Raw genomic sequence first — 25,132 nt, 5'->3', positions numbered from 1 at the left:
AATCCAGGATTCAACCTTGTATAATGGCAAATCCTTGCCTTTGTGAAGCAGGGCTGCCCATTTACTAAACTAGATTAGCATCCCACTCTGCAAAGTTTGGCTTTTAAAGCTAACTCAACATTTTTAGAACATATTAACAAAAATGGGGTATTTTCACACAACCCTCCAGTTTCTGTGAGTGGAAACCCCTAAGAAAAGCTCAAGGAGTGATAAGCACAAAAAAAAATTCCTCCTCTACCTATTCTACAAGACCAGTGCAATGAGGAGAGGGGAGAATTTCATACCTCAAAATATACCTCTTACCTCATCTTAAAACAGTTTAACAGAACTTAAAGAACCACAAAACGTCATTTAGCATAGTTTGTGTTAAAATGCCACAAATAGCTCAAGAGGCAGGCATTTCAGCACATATGTAAAAATGTTACTGTATTCCAAAGTAATAAAACTCTTTCTTAAAAGAAAAACTTAAGATCCCAGAACATAATCTGGGTACATGTTTAGACTTAAATGATCTGGCTTCCGTACAACAGTCAAGGACCTCAGTATCTGTGACAGAGTGTGCAGCTCCTTTCACCTTTTCTGAGGAGAATGCAACCATTTCTTTTTGACTACAGGCGCTAAAGAATACCCATTGCAGCCTTTCACCATGCCTCTTTTAGATCTAAGCCAACAGTACTTGCCTTTTACACTGTTGGCAAAAAGATGGACTTAATCTATTCACTACAACATGAATAGGGGCTTTGTCCACCAGTTGTTTTAGATCAGCTTATAAGGTGATTCATACCCTAAAATGAAACACCACCAACTCACATTTTCAGTAGTGTAGTTATTATTGGAATACACCTACTGCTCTACTGAAATTAAACATATTGTCCTGTATCACCTATACATCATGTAAATTATTTTGGTACCAAGACTGCATCATAAAGATATCAGGCCCTACATTGTTAAAGGGAAAAACAACTTAGAAATAAAATTTAAAACAAGCAACCAAAAAAAACTGCCAACACTTCTGTTTGCAAGTGTGACAACTTGAGATTTCTGTTCCATTTCAGACCAAAGAAATGAAGACAAGTCTTGTCAGTTTCATCACCGCTGTTATACAATCAATTTCATTTACAAGTGTTTAAAATACAGGAAAGAGTGAGTGTAAAACTGCAAAAATTGGCAGGATAACTCAATGGTTGGAGTAGCACTTGAAACAACTTAATTGTTGTTCAGACTGACAAAATTTCAAGATGATAGCCTCATACATTTAGGGTAAAAGCGAATCTTCAATCATAAGCCTGATTTGGACTCACTTCCCTAAGCCTCACCAAAACTAAACCAAATCTGCCAGAAGCTGGTGATCTTATTCCAGAGAAGAACATTTTTAGAAAGTATAAGACAAATCAGCCAAAGTACTTGAGAGATGAAGGGTTCAAAAATGGAAGAAATAATGTGCTCTCACTTGCTGAACATTATTTTGGCTCATCCTAACTCCAAAATGGCTTGGCCTACATATTTCAAATTTATTTTAATCTGTTGGTTTTGGCAAGGAATGCTCTCTCTGACTAGGGTTTCTCCCTCCACAGATGGTATGAAGGAAGGGGAGATTTGCAGACAGATTTAATAATTAAAACCATCTTCCAAGTATGTTATGGGCCCAATATGGACTTTATAAAATCTATACAGCAGTACCATGAGGGCAACCACTCGGGGCACAACCCAGATCTGGAATAATAGATGAGACATGGCCACACAGCAACGTGGAAGCCAGTCGTGAAACCTGGAAACCACGAAGAAGGAAATCATATGGTTTAGATTGGAGATTAGTTAAAAATTCCTGTCAGGGTGGTTAAGCACTGGGACGTTAAAAATCTCCACAGATGGAGATACTATAAGAGCAGGTTAGCCAAACTCCTGCTAGGGATGGTCTATATAATAATTAATGCTGCCTTAAGTGCAGGGGCCTGGACTAGATGACCTCTCAAGGCTTCTTCCAGTTGTACAAGTCTATGATTCTATGTGTGGAGACAACAGAGGGACAGTCTGATAAAAAGAGAAGTCCAAGTCAAGAAACCTTGCAACCTCCACTGAAGTTTTGTAATTGAGAAAATTCTTGAAGTGACTGTAAAATTCAGGAAATTCCCAGGCAAAAAACTGTTACACGGGAACTAGATTTGCAAACAGCAATTAAAGGAAGAGCTCTTAAGAGTACATACTGGTGTCCTTTAATACCCATATGTAAAAGAAAACTTCAAATTTCAAAGTTAACGTTTATCTATTTCATTAAATAATACTAGAAAGCATAGAAACGCACTTGCAGGACACCAAGTAAACTTAGCTATGCCACTCTATCACCATCCTCGGAACATCTGAAGGCAAAAAAACAATTCTAGCCAGAAACAACGTACATCATCACCATGTTTGTAATTCTGAAAATTGAGACATGATTAACTGGACCATGTTAATCTTGTATTTGAACTACACATACCTTCTCAATGCCATACAGAGTAACCAGAAAACAACATCTCTTCAAGGAAGTGACCAGTATCAGGACAGTTTCCCCTCAAAACACACAAATGCCAAGTGCTGCAGTAATATGATATTTCACATAGACTCATAGGTACCATAACCAGCCTACAAAATTGTCAGGGATGGATCAAAAATCAGGTGGCTTAGATGATACTGTCTAAGGATAGCGATGTTTAGATTTACAAATCTGACACGGCCATACAAACCTCAAGCCACTTTCTCCAAAATTCAATACCACAGGTAAATTATGCCTAGAAAGCAGAATCAGGATATTATCAGCTGCAGACTGTAAACTTCTTCAAATCTCCATCAAGATGCCTCAGCCATTTTTACAGGCTCCAAAAGAAAGTGCAGGGAGGAGGTTGAATGAAGAAATAAAGAATTGAGATTTTTTTAGGGTGACCTCAACAGATTCTGTTTGGAGGTAGTAAAGATTTTACGCACAATCAACTTGGAATTTCCAAACTAATGTGTATAGTTTTTCCCCCTAAAGTTCTGCTCTACTCATCTTCCTCCAAACAGTCACCTTACAGCTAGCATGAAAAGGCAAATAGAAGAATGAAGAATCCCTCCCCTGACCCCCCACCCCCCAAATTCTGAATTAATGGGGAAGCAAGGCAAGCACAGGATCACCCCCCATGCACAAAAATACACAGCCTTGGACCCGAGATCCTCCCCTTCACCATCAGTAATGCTGCCCCAGTAGGAAAGACCTGAAGATTAAAGGCTATACCAGAGGTCCTACAGTACACATACTAGCAGAACATGATAGATCTCAGCCCTGGCAAGTGGTTTCAGAGGCTAGGAAAAAGATGCTGCTGCTGCTGCTGCTGCTGCTATCTCCCCCTTTCTCCACTTGCCTTTGCTATGACTGAGCCACATTTTAGGAGCACAGATAGTTTGTCCTACCTCCTAGAAACTCACCACTTATCTTGGGACTGGGATATGGCCATGGTGGTGCCTGTGTTTCTCTTCTCTCTATAGTAACCAAATTTTGTTTTGTTTCTCTTTTTTGGTTTAGGAGCGGGGAGGCAGCGAGCATGCCTGGTAATTCCTTTCTTTGCATATTCTTGTATAGTGAATCCTTGTGCTTAACCAGGTGCCAGCAATTGGGCTGCCTCCCCCAACCATGAGCCTCATCCTCTGCACATGGTGCCCAAGATGAAGCCCTTCCTTCAGCACAACAGTTTGCAGAGACCTTCAAAGGTCCTCCAAAACAAGGCCCAACATGGGCTACAACTGACCCTTACCCACAATTTTCTACAAAATGAGGGCTGGGTTACAACACAGCCAAGCAATTGACAGATTTTTTTTTTTTTAATGCATTTAACTCAGTCACACTACAGATTTTGCCTGGGCATTAACCTCATGTTACAATCCTTCATTTTAGGACAGGCGGCTTCCTTGCTATGGAGTGAATATTATATGGCACCAAAGAGGTGCCTGGCATTTGTCAGACATGACTCTGCAAAATCTGAAGCAAGTATGTAACTTTACTCATATGCATACGCCCACCTGAGCTAGTTCAGAATCAAGACTTCTAGTTGAAGCAAACAGAACTACATGTGAGTAAAGTTATACAAGTGCCTAAAGGGTTTGCAGGATCTGTGTGTTGAAAGTGTCTGATCTGTTCACACGTGTTTGCAGGATTAAGTCCTAGCAAGGCTACCAACAACAGGAGGAGGTGATGATAAAAAAAACCATAGGTACTATTTTGGAGAGAGGAAAGTAGACCTGATTTTATTCACAGGATAAATGGAGATCCTGCACCCAATTAATGTCAAGATCTTCCATTCCCCTAACCAAAGTACAGGTTGAAGCTTTCTCATCCGGGACCCTTGGGACCTGACCTGTGCTGGGTGATAGAATTTGACGGACAACAGGAGGTCAATATTTTCTAGCACATTACCAACACTTCCACTGCTTACTGGGCTCTTAGAAGATATTTGGTGGTAAATTACAGTGAAATAACAGCATAGAGCACTGAGAGCCAGGCCTGGTGGCTGTAAACAAGCTTTATGGGACTACAGGAAACTTGGCCACACCCATAAGTGGTCATTTAGCTAACTAAAATCCTGCCAGATTACAGAGTTTGCCAGACGAGAGAGTTCCAGATTAGAGAGGTTCAACCTGTAATAAATAAGAAAAGCTTATAGTTGAAAGAGCCTGAAGGTTCAGATGTTGATATATATGAAGAATTTCACAGTAATTTTTAGAGGCGTAATTTTTTTTCTAAGTTTTCACAATATTTTTTTACTCTACTGAAATGTGTTTATGAAATGCATACATTATTGCTGAGGCCAACATAATTGTTTTTGTTGTCCAAAAAATTTTAAATCCATCAGTAATACATAATTAAGAGAAAGAAAAATATAAACTTCACTATTTAGTTAAATGTGTTTTATTAATAGAATCCTTCCCACTGTCTTGAAAATATTTCTTATGAAATATGATTCAAAAGTGAAGTTATGAATGTTTTATGTACTGAATCTTTGGAAGAGCACAATCAGACTTTTCCTCTCAGCAGACTTGTTGGATAAACTATGGATGTAATCAGATATGACTGGAGGTGGGAGAGGTGAAGCAATGTTTATTGTGATTATGTTACTTCTTATAAGACTGTGAGACTGGGTGAGAAAAGGCTAAGATTTGTTTATGTTCCTGATGGGAATGGGAAGAGAGATACTGAAGTAAACTGATTAACTCAAGCCTGAATCTAGTAGAGATCAATTGAACATATAGTCCAAGCACAAAGCAGGGGTACTTCCAGCAGGACCAAAGGCTTGTAATAGTCACACATCACCTATGCATGCATCCCAACCTATGGTAATTTTAAAACTGACTTGACTGGTGAGAGATGAGTGGACTAAGGGCATAAATAAATATACATTAGAAGTGTGAGTTTGCTTTGTGTCCAGAAGCCCAGATTTCCAAAGAGCTAGCCAAGCAGGGGTCATTTCTTTCCACATTATCAAAGACAGTCTTCAGTAATGCATTTTCTGTATAATTAATTTTATTTTCATATTTATATTGCTCTGAATTTCTAAATAATGTAAAACAAATGCAATGGCCATTACAAAGTTTGAAGCACTGTGCTGTCAATGTGTACATTAAGAGTGAATTTTCTTGAAGGAATATTATCAAAGAACACCCATTATGAGTAGAGCCATTAATCTTTAATAGGGCTGAATGAAAAGGAATGTGTCTGAATTAGTATCTTGACAGGTCTTCTTGTTTTTAGTTCAGCACAAATTCTGAACCAGTCATAATCTTGGATGTCCACTAAAAAGTTAAGCCTGCATCATCATGGTAATTACTGGATGAACATGGTGTTGAAGCACCAGAGATAGAAGCATGAACTCATCTCTAGAGATCTGTGCAGATACAAAATTAGTATCTGCAGCCACAACTGCAAAAATGATCTGAAGATATTGGCCTCCCCACATCCATGGATGTAGATACCCAAGGATATCAAGTGGATATCCCCAGATTTTCAGGGCAATACTGATCTCTCCATGGTGAATACAAGATTGTGCTGTCATTTCCTCAATTTTGATTAAGACAAGACGGTAGGCTGCTAGATGTCTTGCAACATAAAATGAGTGTTTATGCCCATGGACTATTGAGAGGAGTCTTGAGAATTATACTTTTCATTTCTCATGTTGAAAACTGAATATGGTGTTGGAATTTCTCATTCATTCACTACAAACTCAGTTGCTGTTTGATTAATTTCTTATTGATGAGGATTGGCTGCTGCATGAATGATCCTTCTAAAGAATCTAAATTGAACATTACACTGGCAAATCTCTTAATGTGGCATCTCTAATCTCATACTGTTTTTGAAACCAAATGACATGTATGGCATTCCTTCGTGCCAGTCCTCACTGTTGGAGGGTGTTGCCATTCTTACAAACTGATAGCTCAGCCAAATAATGGATTTTGACTATTGTAAATTAGCACACTGTGAAGAGAATTTTGGGGAGTATCCACATATTATGTGATCTTTGAAGATGGCCAAATCCAAACATCTGTATTGATCACTTGCACAGAAAGCTGCTATTCTGTGCTGACAGCAAGACAGAAAACTAAGGAAAGAAAAGAAGTATCAATCACTGAAGCAGAAAAAACAACTGTGGGGATAAGCACGGATAGATAGAAGTACACATGTGGACCTTTTAGCTCCTTGATGGAGAGGATAAAAAGTACAGATAACATTTCCTTAAAGAAATTCAGATTAAGCCACATAACATTAAATCTATGCCTCAGAATCATAGAATCCTAGGGCTGGAGGGAACCTCAGGAGGTCATGAGTCCAGCCCCCTGCCTCAAGCAGGATCAGCCCTAATTAAATCATCCCAGCCAGGTCTTTGTCAAGCCAAGACTTGCAAACCTGTAAGGATGGAGATTCTAACACCTCTCTAAGTCTTAGTTAAATACTCCTTTCTTCAAATCAGTGTACAGCAAGACAAGAGTAGAAAATACGTCCTGGCCCAAAGGAAAAAGAACTACAAATTTGAAAGGCTACAGAAATAAATTTATCCTGAACAATGTTCTTGAAAGAAGCCATTTTCGGTCTTGCACTTTCCTACAGAACATATGACTATGCAATCAATGCATGGTGGAAAATTAACGTTGTAGAGAAGCCACAGAGGATAGGAGGGGAACACCCTTAAGAGGGCAAAGAAGGAATTAGGTCCATTTTATGGAGGCTGGATTAGAAAGACTAAAAGAGACCTTCATCCAATTCTTACACAAAAGGTGGTGGTCAATGTTTCACACTTCAAGAATTTGTATATGATCGAAAGATGATGTCATCATGGTCCACACACCATCACAAAGAAATAAGCAATAAGTGGCAGATCTGGGAAAACATCTGTTGATAAAGAACACAAAATCTCGGACATCTGTCCCATATGAATGAAATGAATGAAAAACATGTCAAAAGATCTCTCAAGTAACAGAACAGATAAGTTAAGAATTGAGTTCTCTTTTGAACAAGATATTATGCAAAGATGGATTTATTCAGAAGCCCTCTTTAAAACCTCCAGTGGTGAAATAGCTCCTTCACTCTGACCTAGATCTACAACATAGCTCAGGATTTGGACAGGTACGCTATGTCTACACAGCACCCTAATCTTGAAATAAGACACGCAATTTGTGCTATGCAAATTGGGTAGCTTATTTCGAGTAGATTTCAAAATAGGCTATTTCAGCATGTGTCACTGCCTAAATGGCATCACATGTCAAAATAAAGCCCTTTTTTGAGGCATTCCTGTACTTCTCTTCTGAAGAGCTTTACAGGGATGCCAGAGTAGCACACCCTTTATCTCGAAACTGTTTCAAAACAACAGGCATGTTGCATAAACACAGGCAGCTATTTCAGGATACTTTTGTATCTCAAAATAGCACCTGCTGCATAGACATAGCCATAGACTTTTCCCTTCCCTTATGAAAGGAAAAAATCTATATCCCATATAATTTTTGCAGCTGCTACACCATTCTTACTAGCTGCACTGCCATGAGATATCTGAATTGACTTCCTTCTCCAAAAGATGAAGAACAGTGTCAATTTTGAATCAGAATAAAACCTCTAAATTGAGGTTTATTTGAGGCCTAAAAGAAATCAAATCCAATCAGTCTAACTCCTGCTAACTCCTTGAAGTCAAAAGCCTATGTCAGGAACAATTGTCATCAAGGAGTAAATGAGTTTTTCTTTCTTTCTCTATCCTTAATTTCAAAATAACTCAATGATCTGTATTTAATACTCACTGTGCAGCTATTACGAAGGGCTTCAAATTTACGCTGGATTTCATCTCTATGTGCCTAAAGGAGGTAAGAAGTTAATCATCAATTTTTCATACATTAGAATTAGAATCCAACAGCTGTTGCTAAATAAACTGCAGAACAATCTACCAGCAAGCAAAGTTTGGAAGACAGATGTTGCAGGCTATGAAAGCATTCTGCAGTGGCAAGGACTGATTAAGTCACATCCTACTTAATCAAACCACACTCATGCTCCTGACTCTGAACTACTTTGGCAAAATGTACAACAGACTTACAAACTGGATGATGCAAAACATTCTGTCTTAAATGGTCTCCACGGTAAGTGACCATTTAAATGTTACGTCTGTACCTTCATCTCTTTTAAGATAATTTGAGTAGTTTGTTTTTACTTCCACACCTCGATTAATACAACATGTAACATGTTTTTAATATACTACATATATTTTAATACTTGCAAAGAAAAGTCTACAAAGAAACACCATGTAAGCTTCCACTGACAGCTCTGCCAATCTGCTTCAACTCTAACCTGAGGAACTCCTGTTTAGTCTTAAGCCTCTCCCAGACAGTGACTAAATAATGATTTCTTTGGAAAATGGAGTCCAAAGTATTAAAAGCTGCAAAGCATTTTTAGAAATGAAATAATGCATGCATCATTTTACTTCCTTATTAACAAGCAAAGCATGATAAAGCAAAGTTCATGATTCAGCCTCATGGCCTCTCTCAAGATTCACTCAGACTGTCAAACTGATTTAACTTGTAACTAATGTCATATGCAAGGTCAAACCTTAACTGATAAAAGGCTAGTGCACTAGCACATCATACCCCTTTCTTTATTCAAGACATTTTCCTTACAGCCTACAGACTCAACAGGAAAAGTTGTTCAGCAAGTAATCTGACCAGAACAGGCAATGCAAAAAGACCCTCAAAACAAATAATATCCCAGCCCCCTAGAGACATGGTGGAGCCAGACTGGAATCTTACAAAAGCTGCCACAAAAGTACTACCATTTCAGCAGAACAGGTGTGGTCATACCTGCCTGAGCAAGTACAGACCACACATATTCCTTGTTTTGATGGCTTGGTAGAAAGAAATATCAAATACATTACCATTTGGTGGGCATGGTAGCTAACAACTCTTCCAAGTTTTCAAATTTCAGTGGGACCCTCTTACTTTAGAGCAAATAAAACTGCTTTGTATTTGAGATGAACTGCTGATGTACCCTATTCAATTACTCTAAGTCACTCATATTGCTATTGTATTTTCCTAATATATATTACTCAGCATATACCAGTTTAGAACAATTCTGAGTGAATGATCTCCTCCTCACCCCTGGGATATCCAACAGCATTGGCATATACACACCAGTCTTCAGCTGAACCCCCATCCTATCCGATTGTGATAACAGCAGGGATAAGGATGCAAATGAGATTCTTTTTCACCTGATTCTATTGGGGCAACAACCTATTTCCAGTACTCTAAAATAACTGGATTTGAAGGTCATTGAAGACTGATGCTTTGATGAGTGATAGCCAGCAGCTCAAGTAAGAGGTCAGTTATTTCTTTGCCTCCCACAGCAATAGCAAGCCTTCGCAAAGCAAACATTATTTAAAATCCAACAGTATAAAAGCATCTTTTTGTATTCAAAATAGCAACCATAAGCATACAATTTAGTGTTCTGTTCACTGGGCATGGAAAATCTTTTTCCCCCAACTGAATTTTATGTCATTTATACACCATACAAGAGATATAAAAGTAGCAATTCTTTATGGAACAGACTTTGGAATAAAATTAGAGAAGCAACAACTGTATTTAATTGATTTCTTTAAAAGGAGAGCAGGGTTAGCTAACTCATTATAGAGAAAATATCAAAACATTTGTGATCACATTCCTTTTGAAAGAGAACTACTTTCAAAGGTCACACATGAATTTAAAAACAAAAAAAAGAGAAGAAAGTCAAAGTCCTACACAATTCGAATAATTTAATGTGGGGCTTTAAGCTTATCAAGTAAATTAATGATGTTCTTGTGAGAACCTATCTGCTTTCGCACAACTGGAAAACAAACAACAAGCATATGTATATTTTGAGAGACAAAGAACTCTGACATTTAGCTGTCCCTTCTCCTTCCTCAATCCAAGGGCATTTCATATGTTGCATTGCAAAATTAAAAACAAAATTTAAATTAGACACTTATTACGTAGCTGCATCGAACATTCTGTCCAATCAATACTAATCCAGAAGTATAGAACTCACCGTGAGAGCTTGAATCTCCTCCTCTGCCTCAGCTGTAGTCTCCTCTAATTCAGTTTTAGCCTCACGGAGCTGATTTTCTAGGGCTGATCGTGCAGCTTGAAGCCCTGAAATCTGAGATTCTCTTTCCTGGAGAGTCAACTGCAATTCTGTTAATTGCCGTTTCAATTCCAGCTTTTGTTCTTCATGCTCTAAGCTAACCTGGAAACAAACAGCAGCAGCTCAATATGACTTACTATTAAGGAAATGGAGAGCACAGCTGTTATATTTGTGTAGTGCAAACTAGAGGCCTACCAAGAACTGCACTCTTTGCATGACAACTCTCCAGTGTAATGTCAGATATGGATAGCTTAGTTAAAAATCAGGCCCAAGAATATGTATCCATGAGATACTGCTTCACCCATCACTTGAAAACACTCATTTGGTTTGAAAAGTTTCAAATATAAAACTATATTACATTGAGAAATTAAAACTAAGATACAAGAGTAATGTCGGCTGCGATGTAAATACATATCAAAAGCGGATTTAAATAATTGTGAGAATACGAAAGTCAACGTATAATTTGTGTGATTAGCTTCTATAGCTGAAAGCCAATATCTTGCTGTTGAGGATCTGTAAGAAGAAACTACTGATATTACTTTGAATATATAAAAGTGTCTTTATATACTGTTCAATTACATTCATATGTCAACTTCCCTTTAGACTCTTGTTACAGAAAGACCTATTTGCTGCAGTGATGCAACATCATGGCATATCCTATTTATCATGGTAAATAATTTAAAGAAAAACTTCCATTTTAGTTTCCTGCTGATAGTTCATTTCTAAGTCCTTCTTCCGAACATCACCTTTAAGCTAAAATACTTTCTTTAAGATGAATGACTCCTTGGCTACGTCTACACTAGCCAAAAACTTCGAAATTGCCATGCAAATGGCCATTCTGAAGTTTACTAATGAAGCGCTGAAATACATATTCATCACCTCATTAGAATGCGGGCAGCCATGGCACTTCGAAATTGATGCAACTCGTCCAGACGGGGCTCCTTTTCTAAAGGACCCCGGCTACTTCGAAGTCCCCTTATTCCTATTTGCTCATAGGAATAAGGGGACTTCGAAGTAGCTGGGGTCCTTTTGAAAAGGAGCCTCGTCTGGACGAGCTGCGTCAATTTCGAAGTGCCGCATCTGCCCACATTCTAATGAGGCGCTGAATATATATTTCAGCGCTTCATTAGTAAACTTCAAAACGGCCATTTCGAAGTTTTTGGCTAGTGTAGACATGGCCCTTATGATATTACGGCAACAAGTCCTGCGGCACCTTATAGACTAGCAGATTTATTGGAGCATAAGCTTTTGTGGGCAAAGACCCACTTAGATGCAGTGGGTCTTTGCCACAGGACTTCTTGTTGGTTTTGCAGATACAGAATAACACAGCTACCACTATGATACTTGTCCTTACATTACTGCAAGTGAATCTCCCCATAATATTGCTAATCCCTAAAAGAAAGGCCTGCCAGAAGACTTTGCACTAATGTCTAGCATTAAAAATATTACACTGGTCATGCCAAACCTCTTAAGCAAACTGGAGCTCTCTGTCTTCATTTAGAATTATAAAAAGCACTGCATGGAAGGAAAATGGAAGTTAACCTGGGAATATGAGGGGTTCCAACCTATTTCTACCTGTCTGTCCTTTTTATTTGAGAATACTATAAAAACCTAAATCTTCAAGTCTGCAAATGAAAAGAAATAAATTACCTAACTAAACATATATACTATGGCCATCACCATTATACCTGGACACTATTAAATGATGTTATACAAAAGATAAATTTGGTTCTAAGAAAGCAAGCTGATCTAGAAACTCAGATTTAGCCAGTCAAAGAAACAAAAACCCAAAATAGTCAGGCTCAACACCTTTCAGGAAGCAGTATGCTTCTACTGTTACAGAAAATGAAGCAAAATTGAGTCATTCAGTTCATCTTTGTCCCTGAAGTCCTGAAAACACTACCACATTCTAAATCTCACTGTACTCCTTGGAATGGGATATGCCCAACCACATCAGACTGCAAAGGATTAAATTTTCACCTCTCGCAATCTAGTCTCTAATTCCAACAGACGATTCTTGTCAGTATGGTCCTGAAGACTGATCTTTTCTAATTGTTCTTCTAGTTTTCGGTTCTGTGCCTCCAACTTCCCAGCCTGTGTTTCCAAGTAGAACTTCTGCTGTCTGAGCTCTGAGATCATCTCCTCCTGGGCTTTCCTGATAGGAAAACAAACAAGAAAAGGCATAATCAAGTTATAGTTAGATCATGTAGTTTCATTGCCATAAAAGTTCCATACTATGCAGAATGGGATCACATCAAAATTAGCTCTTCCTATTTTAAATTTCACATCACCTCTATGGGAAAAATAAGGTTTTGCGTGCTGTTTGTGTGTACATGGAGAAAGGTGAACACCAAATCTTGGAAACCTACATGCATGATGAACAATTCATTCTAAGCTGTCACCCTTTTCCTTATCATTCGTTATTCCATTTGGGGAAAAAGTGGCAAAGTGAATGCTGCGAGCAGTAACATCTATACATTAGACTTCCAAATTAAAGATCAAAGGAACTATAACTCGCTTCATTGCATGCAGATTAGCTCCAAACCTTGGAAACTTGCTAGGACTCCAATCTGCATAACACTTTGGCAGTCTTTTGCCCTGACTTAAACTCTCATGTATGCAATGAACACACAGTTACTTGGGCTATGACTATACGGTGGGTGCTACTGCATAGCTTATTTTGAGGTTAGGCTGTCCTGTAGACACAGCCTTATTCTCTCAAAAAATTCAAAATATGATAATATCAGCGACAAGCAATGATCTATTTTACACTGAAGGCTTGATAATTAGATGCCCTAATTTGAAAAACAGTAGAAAAGGTCTTTCTGAATTAGTGGTGGCTTCCTACAGTTTTAGTGTAATACATCTGACAACTTTGTAAGTGTATAATTTCTTCCCTTCAGGTTTACAGATATAAATGAACACATGCAGAAAAAAAAAAACACTGAAATAGGTATTATCGCCCTACCAGAAAAATTACATGGGCTTGCCAGGATCACATAGCAGAGCTAGAAATAGAACCCAAGTCTTCTGAGTCACAGTCTTGTGCTTCAATAAAAACAAAATTACCTTTTCCCCTTTTTAACCTCCCTCAACTGCTTACTGGTAGCTGTAACTGTCCAAGTAGCCTGAGAAACAGTAGAATGAGAAATGATTCTGTCTCCTTCAGAACTATTCATTAGCTTTTTAGCTACTGATAGAACAAAGGCTAGCAGAACTCCACAGTTCCTTGAAGGCACTAATTGTCCATATTGAGAATGCTCACTTTAATGGATTCAAATATGGTTCACTCAAAGATTTACATGCCTTTTCGCAGGTTGGAGTAATGCGATATTTGCTAGTTTTATCTGTAAGATATACAGTTTCTGCTTACAAAGACTTAACTTGTCCTAATGAATAACACGACTGACTCCAAATTTGCTGCACCATTACTGACTTGCCAAAGCAATTTGTTTACCACTCCTTCGCAACATGAATATTTGACAAAAGTCACTATCAGCTGAATTCTTTTAAGTCATTATATTTCTTCCTCTGCTTTTTGATTTTAGTCTGGTGAATTCCTTCCACAGAATGCATTTAGTCCTGCTAACTGTGCTTACAGCAGTAGATTTTATTATTAAATTATGCCCATCCTTGTAGCATCCAGCCACCAATCTATCTTATGATTTAATATCCATAAGACTTCCAAAGTGTCTAAAATTTCTCCAACTCTGATACACTGGCAAATGATCAAGGAAGAAACCATTACAGCATGATGAACATGGAGCTTTCGTCTAATATACGATAACCATGCTGGTTCTCAAGTTACCATTTCAACTGATAGAATACCCCTTTTGGATTCTGGTAAACTTTTTTTTCTTTTACTTAACAAGAACAGTGTTTCAAGATAAATGAAATCTACTACTATACTCAGTTCAAGACTAGTGATAGGTGACTTCTGTATCCTTCAGATTAATGACAAGTTATATTTTATCATCCTCTGCAAACTTGTTGGATAATTAAATAGGGTGCATATAACAAGAGTATAATCACCTGCATAAAGAAACTCAAATATATTTAACAATTAATTTGGTTGATTATTTCAGCCTGTTCAGGTTGAAGAGCTTGACAGAAATTAGAAATTTAAGAAAAATTCATGACTTTACATCTCTGTTGGTATAATAAGAGTTTGAAGAGATTCTATGCCAAAATTCATCTTTGCTAGATTCCATTTGCTTTTACAGCTAGCTCTAAAAACTGCTATCCATAGGTATACTACCCAGCATTCCACTATGCAACTGATGGTCTGCACATATTTCACCAGACAGCCAAACTTTGATAAGTCTAATATCTCACATTAACTCTGCTTTTGTCTACGTACAGGATATTTAGTATCTTATACTCTTTCCTACCCTTTAAAGTAGAATCTCATTAAAAGAGGTTAAAATCACTTAGGAAAAATAAAAGAAAATAGTTTTCTTCATGAGAAAATAAAGCACCTAAATTATAATCTGAATCAAAATCCAGTTCTTAGATTGAATCAGAGATTTGAGAAAACAGCAACAAGAGACTCAGGATTTTATTATTCATTTTTTAAAACAAGGAGTTACCTCTAGGACAGCTGCTGATGTCGTAGTTACTGAAAAGGTCTCAATTGAAAACCCTGTGGGAGTTGCCATGGATGTTAAAGTAAGGTCCCTAAAAAGGCTAGACTGGCCATTGACAGGAAGATTTGAAGAGGAACCAATGTTAAAAGCCATATAGCAGGGATTCTCCTGCCCTTCTGCAGCCAGCATTTATATATAAAATCATTGTGGCTGATACTGTACCCTATTACTTTGAAGATCAAGCACAAGCAATCGCTTTGACCATGGGGTTAGTTTTGTTTTTGTAAATGCAAGAGTGATAGCAGTTCCTTTACTTACATGTTTCTCTGTGTAAAAAGGCTACTATTTGCTGCCAGCTTATTAGCCTCAGACAATTCCACTATTCTCTGCTCCAGTGACCTAATCTTTGAATCCATGGCACTGATCATCTGAAAAAGAGCAGTCAGTCTTTGAGATCATGTAACAAAACGTAGTGACTTCAGCATGAGGGCATTTAAAAATCACTTCTAGAAACTGTTCAGAAACAAAGCATCAGACTGCGTGAACAAGAAAACAGAGAAGCAATCACCTATTTAGATTTTACAGATTGGTGTGACAAATGTAATTGCTTTCCAGACTCTTACAGATCAAGAGCAGGAAGCTCCCATGTTAACTGTGAACTGGACTGCAAGGTAGGCCTGGATGACTCTTTCAGCACCATGAATTAAAAGGATAGCTATCAAACTAGAAAAACCCTTTACACGAACATACTTCCCTGTATTCCCCAGGAAGTCTCCAGCTACAAGATGCAGCAGCATCCCTCATTCTACTCCTTTCCTTATATCTTCCTTCCTAATCTTTCTTTGTTCACTAGCTCCACCGTTAATTCCAGTATCTTTAGTACTGCCTATGCCTATAATAGTCAACCTCTCTCTCTCTCTCTCTCCCCCCCAGCATTTCCAAATTCTCATTATAACTTTTCCTACTATTACTATTATTTTTGCTCCAAGTAAATTCTGGAGACTATTTTAAGAACATCACTGGGTCAGAGGTTTAAAATGTCTACTTTGAAAATGTTTCATTTCTGGTTCATTTGCACCTACCGCCTTCTGCTCAGCCAGAATTTTGCATTTCTCACGCGCTTCTTCTTCATGTCTTCGCACCATATTCTCAAGCACTTCCTTATCAGCAAGATCTTTCTTCATCTGAGCATCTAGCACCTAAAGCAAATGAAACAAGTTTTCTCACTTTGAACCTGTTTCTTAACCAAAGGGCAGTCAGAAAGAGAGCCAGGAAAAGGATACATTCAGTGAAGGGACTTAATCACTTCCTAAGGAAAACTCGATGGGTAAGCTAGATTCAGGAAGTGCCTGGGACATCAAGCTTTAAGGAGTGTGCTCAGCTATGTGAAAAAGTTAAGTTTAAATGAATAAAAAGAATTATTGGGGTTATTTAAGCAGTCTTTCATTATAAGCACTCATAAAATATGCCAGCTGGACATACAGGGAAAATTAATTCCTCTCGCCACAAAATAAATATGGCACAGGAAAGTGGCTATGTACACTGCCTTTCATTACTTCACTGATGTGTCTTAACTCTGACCTGTAAGAACCACATGTAGGTGTGAGAGGGCAATTCACCCTCCAGAACTACTTTAATCCTTTGCATCTCCGCTGAAACATAAAACAAGGGTGCCAGGTAAGGTGGCAACCTGAAAGATACCAAAACTTGTTCACTAAGCAGTGGACTGAAACTCCTTTTAGCGGTTGCAGAGATTTTTTTTTTTAATCAATACCCATCATATACATCCACAGCTTTGGAGGGATGATTTTAAATAAACCAAATAGCAAAATACATAATGAGCTCTCATACTACAATAAATTTCAGAGATTACTGATCTGGATTCAAACCAGTAACCTAGCCATGAAAGGACCGAGAGGACTGGATTTTATGGACTGCTGTTACAGCAACGATTGGACTTAGACAGCCAACCGTTCTAATTCGTCTGTCCTTTCTACTCTAAGACTCCTCAAACATCTCCTCTTGGAAGAACCACCATTTCAAACTCTCTCTCTCCCCATCTCCAGAACTGAATCTGTTCCACATTCTACTCCCTTTCCACTATCTTCTTGCATAATCTTTCTCTGTTCACTAGGTCTGCTGCTAACTCTGGTATCTTTAGTACCTACCATGCCCATAAAATTCAACCTCTCTCTCTTCCTACCCATTTCCAGATTCTCATTATAGTATTTCCTCCTATTGCTATTATTTCTGCTCCAAATATATGCTTTCCGTCTCCTAGACCCCTTCAGTGGCATCCCGTCTCATTCACAAAGCCCACATAATCTTGTCCAATTTATACTACGGCTCTTCTTTCCCTCTACTGTTCCTCCCATTCTCTATATGCTTTTCAATCATTTTACCTTACCATTTCTTTGTTCTCCTTTCTAACATCCAGCTCTTGGCTTCATGCTTGCTATCATGATCCCCTCCACTCCTTGGAAATTATGGTTGTTCTAATTTGCCATGGGCCCTCCACCATTCAGTATTTTCTTTCAAGAAATTCCTCCTCTCTTTTTAACACAACCATAGACACTCTCTCCCGGACAGCTGTTTGAAGTTCAGTCTTAATTTTCTGGGCCACTGAACACATTGTTCCATTTGTAAATGCTGTGTAAATTTACAGTGCTATATAAATGTAATAAATCATAATGATAAAGAGTAGGAAATATTCATACTTGGAAGGCATAGAGATCCTTAAAGAATACTTCTGCTGAATGAAAAACTAGGATTTTTAGATAAGTTCTGAAGTCTACTAAATAATCCTGTCTCTCTCTATGGCTTTCCTAATTTTAGGTGGTGTCTACTATAACCATGTTTTCAACTGTTTGTTACAAATCTTAAAATATCCTAGCGAAGAGAAAAATTCAGAGTGGGTGGATCCCTGGACTCACTGGTAGATGTTACATCCCCAAAAGGTGGAATTTCAAAAGTGTTTTTGTGTTTGCTAAATTTAAAACTTCCAGGGTTGGTCATTTTAATGCTCTTCAGATCAAAGTACGATCAACAGAAAGAATTAAAAACTTTTTTGAAGGTCTCATTGCCCACCAGTACTGAATAATAATCACCTGTTCTAAAAGAATGGTCCTTTAACAGTCACATGGATTCTTATAGCTCTCACTTCCAAAACCTACATGGATAACACTGTCGCACTCAAAAGGTGAAAGCGCATGATGGGCACATGTAGGCAGAATTATTCAGATTTCATTCCATTTACAGAAGACAAGCAGCTGTTTAGGGATTATCTAGAGCTAAATGAACCTAAAAAAGGAACTGTGAAGGTAATGGAAAGGAATATTTACTTTGATTTTTTCCTCATAGAACTGCTCTTTCTGTTTCAGCTGTAATTCCAGATGCTGTGCTGACAGCTGAGCCTCACGGTGCTTCTCCTCCAGCTCCTGAGCACAGCAAAGATTTAAGTCAGATGTAGACAGAAATATAATGCATAGAATGTATAATACATATACACTGTTCATATACAAAATGCTCATTCCATCGAGTTTTAAGGCTTTCTAATGTAATTCTATGACACATTGGATCTCAGCTGTATAAGATACCATTATGAAAGCATATTTCACCAGCAGTAAACTTATAAATAAATCGCTAGTTGCCCTATTCTGGTGTTAGGTAGTATAATAAAAAGGGTAGTTAAATGTTGAAAAAAATTAGTCGATTCTGGCAGCACCAAGATCTGCTTCTTGAGTCAGTACTGCCCCTTCCAAACTTTGTTCAAAATAATTAAGCTATTCCTCAAAACATAGCCAGAATAATTTGTGACAATGAGCAGCTAGAAATACCTCATACATTTGTGATGGGATTCTTGAAACTGTAAACAGAAACTCATTCATCTTGCTAATCACTTTAACTTCCTTTGCATCAGATTCACTAGTGAAGGTTTCAAATATATGCATGGATATCTGATAATGAGGGAAATATAAGTGTTGAGTATTTAATTTTATTCCTTGTAATGTCTTCTGCCCCTCCTCTCTAGCCCTCGACTAATCACTTAGAACATAAGGATAGCCATACTGGGGCAGACCAAAGGTCTATTAAGCCCAGTATTCTGTCTTCAAACAGTGACCAATATCAGGTGTCCCAGAGGGAATGAACAGAACAGGTAATCATCAAGAGATCCTGATACCAATTTAGATCTTGATTCTATCCTCCCTCCATGGCTGGTGCCAGGAAAAATATTTATAAATTGCTTTAAAGGTGAGAAGTGTCTTATATGATTTCTATTAGGTGGCAACAATGTTTTTTGATTGCTTGTTTGTTTTGGTTTTGGTTTTTTTCTTCCCTGAGTTGCTCACAAGGATGAAGAAACATAAGTCACACAAAGTACAGCTCTGAATAAAAGTAGCCCTATGTTTCACAGTATGGCAGAGAGGGGCATTTTTTGTTCTCTGTAGCTGGTCTTTATGGTAAATATAGTCTCCTTTCTTGATGCTTGCCCTCAGTAGTTGGGACTGCAGAGAATATTATTCTCCTTCACACCCAGGCTTGCCATTCCAACAGTTTCTGAGCACAGGAGGCAGATCCAGACCTATCAAGTCCTGGAACCTGGGTTGATTGGCTCTTAGCCAAGCTCCAAGTTTTGTGATCCCTCCAGAACTCCTGCCTGCCTTCCATCCAATCTATGCAGCAGAGAAAAATTTGCTGACATTTCTGAAGTTGACATATATGCATTTTCTCTCCCTGATCCCCTTTTCTCTTATCTCAGGAAACCACCTTGGGAGCCAAAAAGGTTCCTTTGATCCAGACACAGCATCAACTGCTACACAACTAGGCTACAAAAATAGAGCTCCTGCAACATTTAGTACCCTGAACTGCCACATGGAAGGGACAGTACTTTATTTCCCCTCTGCCCCCCCGGTTGGAAAAGCTCTTCTAGTACCAAGAGGCTGATTCAGCTTTCACATTGGGCCATACAGTAGAGGTTGTAATAGTGACCCACACAACCAGCTCAGCAGCATCTTCAAAGTTACCACCCCAGGCTAATAATGCTGGAGGAGAACTTCTGTCAGCTCCTGAAGTTGCTCTTTGCAGTGTGGGCACAGAAATGTAGGTTCGTATTACAGATAATGTTCTCGAGCATTTCCTATTCAGCTCCCCCTACACAACGCCTGCATTTTGTTCATCATAGCCACTGAGAACAACCATCCATACTCCCAAGCAGCAAAGGATAAACTGACCTTAATTTTTTTATGATTCAGAACTCGGCATTTCCATGCTATAACTCTCTTCATCTATAGACAGACCAGCAGGCCTCATCAAGTACAACTAGGAGAGTTAATTCCTTCAGAGGAAGTCGTCATCCATTTCTTCTGACAGCTCACCACCTAACTCTCTCCTCTTTTTACAAAACCAGAAGAAACAGAGGTCATACCTGTTCCCACATCTAAACCCCATCCTCGTCTCCCCATTGCTCTCAAGGGCTACATCTACACAAGAAGCATCTGTTGATAGAAGTGAACGTTGGAAGGGATTTCCCTGCAAAACTACTGCCAACAGATTGAGTCTACACATGAAAGCAGACTGAAAGAGCAATCTGCTCTGTCAACAGAGAGCAGCCAGACTGCCCAGGCCATTCTTGACAGATCAGCTGACCGGAAGCTCTGCAAACAGGGTTGCCGTGTGAACTGGAAACCCTATCTGTCAAGTAAAGGGCTAAGGAGCAGCCACAAGGCTGTTTTTTCAACAGAACATTGTAGAGAGAGAGGTGATATACCTGAATAGGGAGAGGTACAACGCTGCCAGCAGATGGGCCTAGTTTTGTTGAAGCACATTTTGCATGTAGATGCTCTGCAGGTTTTTCCAACAAAAGCCCAGTTTTTCCAGATAAAGCCTCTCATGTAAATGTAGCCAAGAAAAGTTCATCAGAATCCTTGTAAAAATACCCCAAGTGCTCAACAGCTGTCTCATGGGATTAAGGAGTATTCAGATAGATATATAACTGACTCAGCTCAACCCCCCATACGCTTTGCTACTGTGGCAGAAATCAGAGAAAAGGCCCTTGTCCACTACAGGGACCTGCCAACAGAAGAAAACTGTCCACATCTAAGCTATCCTCAGATGCATGTCTTTTGTCAGTTGTTTTGTCGCCAGGAGAAAAACAAGGCATTTATGGTTAAAGAAAAAAACTGATGGGGAGAGGAGGGAACACCTTCCTCAGAAGAGACTAGATCTCACCAAACTGCAGAGCAAAATCTCCAGATACTGTAACAACAAACCCCCTTCTATCTTCAATCAGCAAAAACCAAATTCATTTTCTCCTTAGCCCCACAAAGAGAATTATCGCTCCGATTCAGAACAGGAAGGACCTAAGGAAGAGACCACCTACAATATCAGATCTGCTTGTCTTAGTGTTACATATTGGCATTATGGTCTCCAACATTCTGTGTAACTATGGACATACTACAGACCCAAAACAAGACCCAGGGAATAGTAAAATGACATTTCTGTACTTTCTTCCATTTTATAAACAATAAATCATATTCAAACAAAAATGCCTCAGTAGACACAAAAAGATTATACAACAATTCACAAAGTAGTACATGGTCTCTACACACAAAGCTAGCTTTGTACCCTGGCAAGCAGTGTTTTTTTCCACTTCCAACACCCTGATGCTAAAAGATAGAATACTGCAAAAGGACTCGTTCTAGCATCTTTATATGCCTCAAGTGTTCTGAATCTGAAATCCATTAATGCAGCTATTTCTCAGAACAATTATGGATCACCCATCAACTTCAGATAAGGTTCTACATTCTCCCTGGGCTACAGGGGATATTTCTCTTTTGTACTACCTGTTAACCTGTTAGTTTGCCTGGCAGTAGCCAAAAGAGAGAAAGAGTGGGAGGGGAGGACGATCCATCTCTCTCTCTTTTCTAGATTACACTCTCATCTGACCTCCATTCATGCTAAAAACAACAAATGACACCAAATGAGACCTTTTTCCTTCAACCCCACATTTTTCTAATTACCCATCTTTCAGAATAGCACTGCTGTTTTAAACTCAATGCTGGAATGATAAGGCTGGCTATTAAGGGAAGGCAAAACATGTACTACCCTGATCTCATTTCCCAAAAAAGGAGTCAGGTTTGCCATTCCATCCTCCTTTAGTGGGAAATAATTTTTATTTTTCAATATATCTTTTGGGTCTCTTTCAGGCACTGCAAACCGATAACTTAAGAAAAGATAGTTGATAAACTCAACAATTAGGAAAGATGTGTGCAACATATATTTGGTCTCTGGAAGCAGTCTCACTGGGTGAGGAGTATTCCCAAGTAGGTTGCCCCAAGCAGTCCCACTAAGTGTGGAGTGTTCCCATTTCCTTGTTATTGACAAGTCTGGGTCCTACATCCTATGCTGCAGAAGGAAATCCACTGTTTAAATGGGTATTTGTAGAAGGAAACTTGTCAGAGAAGCGCACATTTGTCTATCTGCCTCATTATATGGCTTCCCCCCCAGGGAGGTGTTTCTTTTAGACTAAATTAACCAAAAAGACTTAATAGATCTAACAATGAAAAGAAAAACAAGAAATTGTCAACTATACTGGGGAAGGTATGTGGGTAAAAATGGATCTCTGACAAATATTTTAAGAGAAAAACCGTTCTGATGATTAACTGCATTCTTCCACAAAATACAAGCATGTGGGATAGATTAAAACGCCGATTAAATTGCAAAGGATTTAAAAGCTAAATAATAAAGATGCCATTGTTACACAACCCTGCACTGGCATTCAGAAGGTTATGCTTTTGAAACCGTCATTAGGAAATGAATTGCATATCAACGAGTTAATAAAACTGAGGTTAAAAATTTCCTCTTGTGACAACTGGGATTTTTAAAAAAGTCATTTGGTAAGAGGGCATAGATCCACAGGTGTCAAGAGTTAATTTATAACTAACATTGCAGACAGAAGACTTTTGCACTGAAGTTATTTCAAACATTCAGTTCTCTTAATCAATAATCCCCACCCTATTTCATGTCATTATGTCCTCTCTTCCTGTGGCTTTCTCTTCCCTTTATCTTTCATTTTCATCCCTGCTCACCAGAATTTTGTCTGCCATCTGTTGAATCTGCTGAGATTTAGTTTGAATATCTTCCTTTAGTCGATTTTCTCTGCGTTCTACAGTCTCTAATCGCTTCACTTGATTCTCCAGAGAATGACGCCGTTCCTGCAGAGCAATTATGAACTACCATTTAAGGCTGAACAAGTTTTGATTATCAGATAGCATTGAGCAGACATTAGGAAAACTCAGCTGAAGTCATCAGTATGTGATCCTCTTCTGCATCCAAAATCATCCCCACTCCCAATGATTTGCCCTAGGCACATATTCATCTTGAAACCAGATAGAAAATAGCACCAAAAAAGCTCCCATTAAGCATTCTTCAGAGAAATACATTTATAAAGGAATAAAAAATCAACTACTATTTTCCAATCTCTCTTCTCTGACAAGCTGTTATATGGATCACTGGATGAAGAGGTTTTCCAGGCAGAGTTTTCTAAGCCCAGTTACATCCAATTGGACTAGTCCAGTGTAGCCAGAAATCCTCTATTTACCTCTGCTTCAAGCAATTTCTTTTTCATGCCTTCATTAGAATCTTCCCGATTCTGTAATTTCTCCAACTCTTTCTCTGCTCTCTCCTTTGCCTGGCGGATATTCTGAAGAAGTTCAGTTGCCTCAGAGCTGGCTTTCACAGCCTAAACCAAAAGGAAAAAAAGTAAACGTGTATAGTCACAAACACAAAAGTCTTCATAGTAACAGATGTAGGGAGAGTGTGATGGTAACCTCAGAGGTTTAGCATTCTGAATAAAACATTTATAAAAGCCTGGCTAGGCAGCTTAGAATTAGCAAAATATCCAATCATCTAAGGGAATTTAGGCTACATGTACACCACGAAAAATTTGAATTTATTAAAATTGACTTTGTAATACTGTGTTTTAAAAATTCAAATTGGAGCATCCTCACCTCCCCACAAAGTTGTCTTATTGCTGCCACACTCAAATGCCAAACAGTGACTTGCAGCACTGCATTCTGGGAACCTATCCCACAGTTCCCTCGGCCCCACAGCATTCAGGGTATTTTCACTGGTGCAGCATGGGAAAAAATACTTTGGTCTAATTCTGGTTGATGTCTGACGTTATACTGGCTGGTTGGAGTTTAGTGGCCTGAGACAGTGGTCAGGCTAGATGATCTGGTGGTCCCTTTTGGCCTTAAACTCTTTGAATTCAAGTTTGAACCTTCTGTTCCAAGCTTCACACCTGTTGTTGCAAATGTTGGAAAGAGCATGAGTGAAGGAGAACTGCAGGTCTGTCTTCTTGTACAAATAACCCTACAGCTCTGCTTGCACTGGCACTCAAGCCTAGTCCACAAACTCAGCCTAATCCATTGAGACAAAATTCATGCATGTATTCCTGTTAAAGTGCTCAGAGAACAGTGTGTTGAGTCACATTGTTTCTTGGAACAAGACAGTAGTGATGAAAACTGGTGGTGTGTCTGAAGGACTGAGATGAAGGCGACAACCTCATACTGTTTTGACCTCAATGTTCACACTGCAGATTCATTATCCTTAATGAAGCCCCAGCTCTGGAAAGACAAAACATTCAGCAGACGAGTTGAGGGAGGTGGGTTTGAGATACTCCGAGACAGACATGAAGTGGGTAGCTCTCTGTGCTCCCCCAAAAGAACCACCATTAGCAATATATTAGATGGTACAATGTTTTCCTATATATAGCTTTGGGGTGCACTGGTATTTCAGTGCCCATTAAAGTGAGTCTGCAAGCACTGATTACATCAATGTAAGTATTATGTATACGTGCTCCAGTTGCTTATATACCCTATTCCTGTCATTACACCTC

At 38.7% G+C, this 25,132-nt stretch overlaps 1 protein-coding gene across 2 annotated transcripts in view; it reads right to left on the bottom strand.

The window, feature by feature from the left end:
- The window catches only part of CIT (citron rho-interacting serine/threonine kinase), a 116,033-nt gene that overhangs the window by 25,342 nt on the left and 65,559 nt on the right, over positions 1 to 25,132 (bottom strand). Inside the window, exons 16-23 of one of the 2 annotated variants that reach the window (XM_075013019.1) lie at positions 23,834 to 23,974; positions 23,322 to 23,447; positions 18,576 to 18,671; positions 16,317 to 16,433; positions 15,553 to 15,662; positions 12,629 to 12,803; positions 10,553 to 10,750; positions 8,287 to 8,340 (exon numbers count right to left, since the gene is read on the bottom strand). In XM_075013019.1, coding sequence (XP_074869120.1) covers positions 8,287 to 8,340; positions 10,553 to 10,750; positions 12,629 to 12,803; positions 15,553 to 15,662; positions 16,317 to 16,433; positions 18,576 to 18,671; positions 23,322 to 23,447; positions 23,834 to 23,974 — 1,017 coding nt within the window. The remainder of the gene's footprint in view (positions 1 to 8,286; positions 8,341 to 10,552; positions 10,751 to 12,628; positions 12,804 to 15,552; positions 15,663 to 16,316; positions 16,434 to 18,575; positions 18,672 to 23,321; positions 23,448 to 23,833; positions 23,975 to 25,132) is intronic. The other variant, XM_075013020.1, reaches the window with a different exon arrangement.

Source organism: Carettochelys insculpta, chromosome 18 (genome assembly GCF_033958435.1).
Source record: "Carettochelys insculpta isolate YL-2023 chromosome 18, ASM3395843v1, whole genome shotgun sequence".
NCBI classification, from domain to species: domain Eukaryota; kingdom Metazoa; phylum Chordata; order Testudines; family Carettochelyidae; genus Carettochelys; species Carettochelys insculpta.
This window is presented reverse-complemented; position numbering and strand designations above follow the sequence as displayed.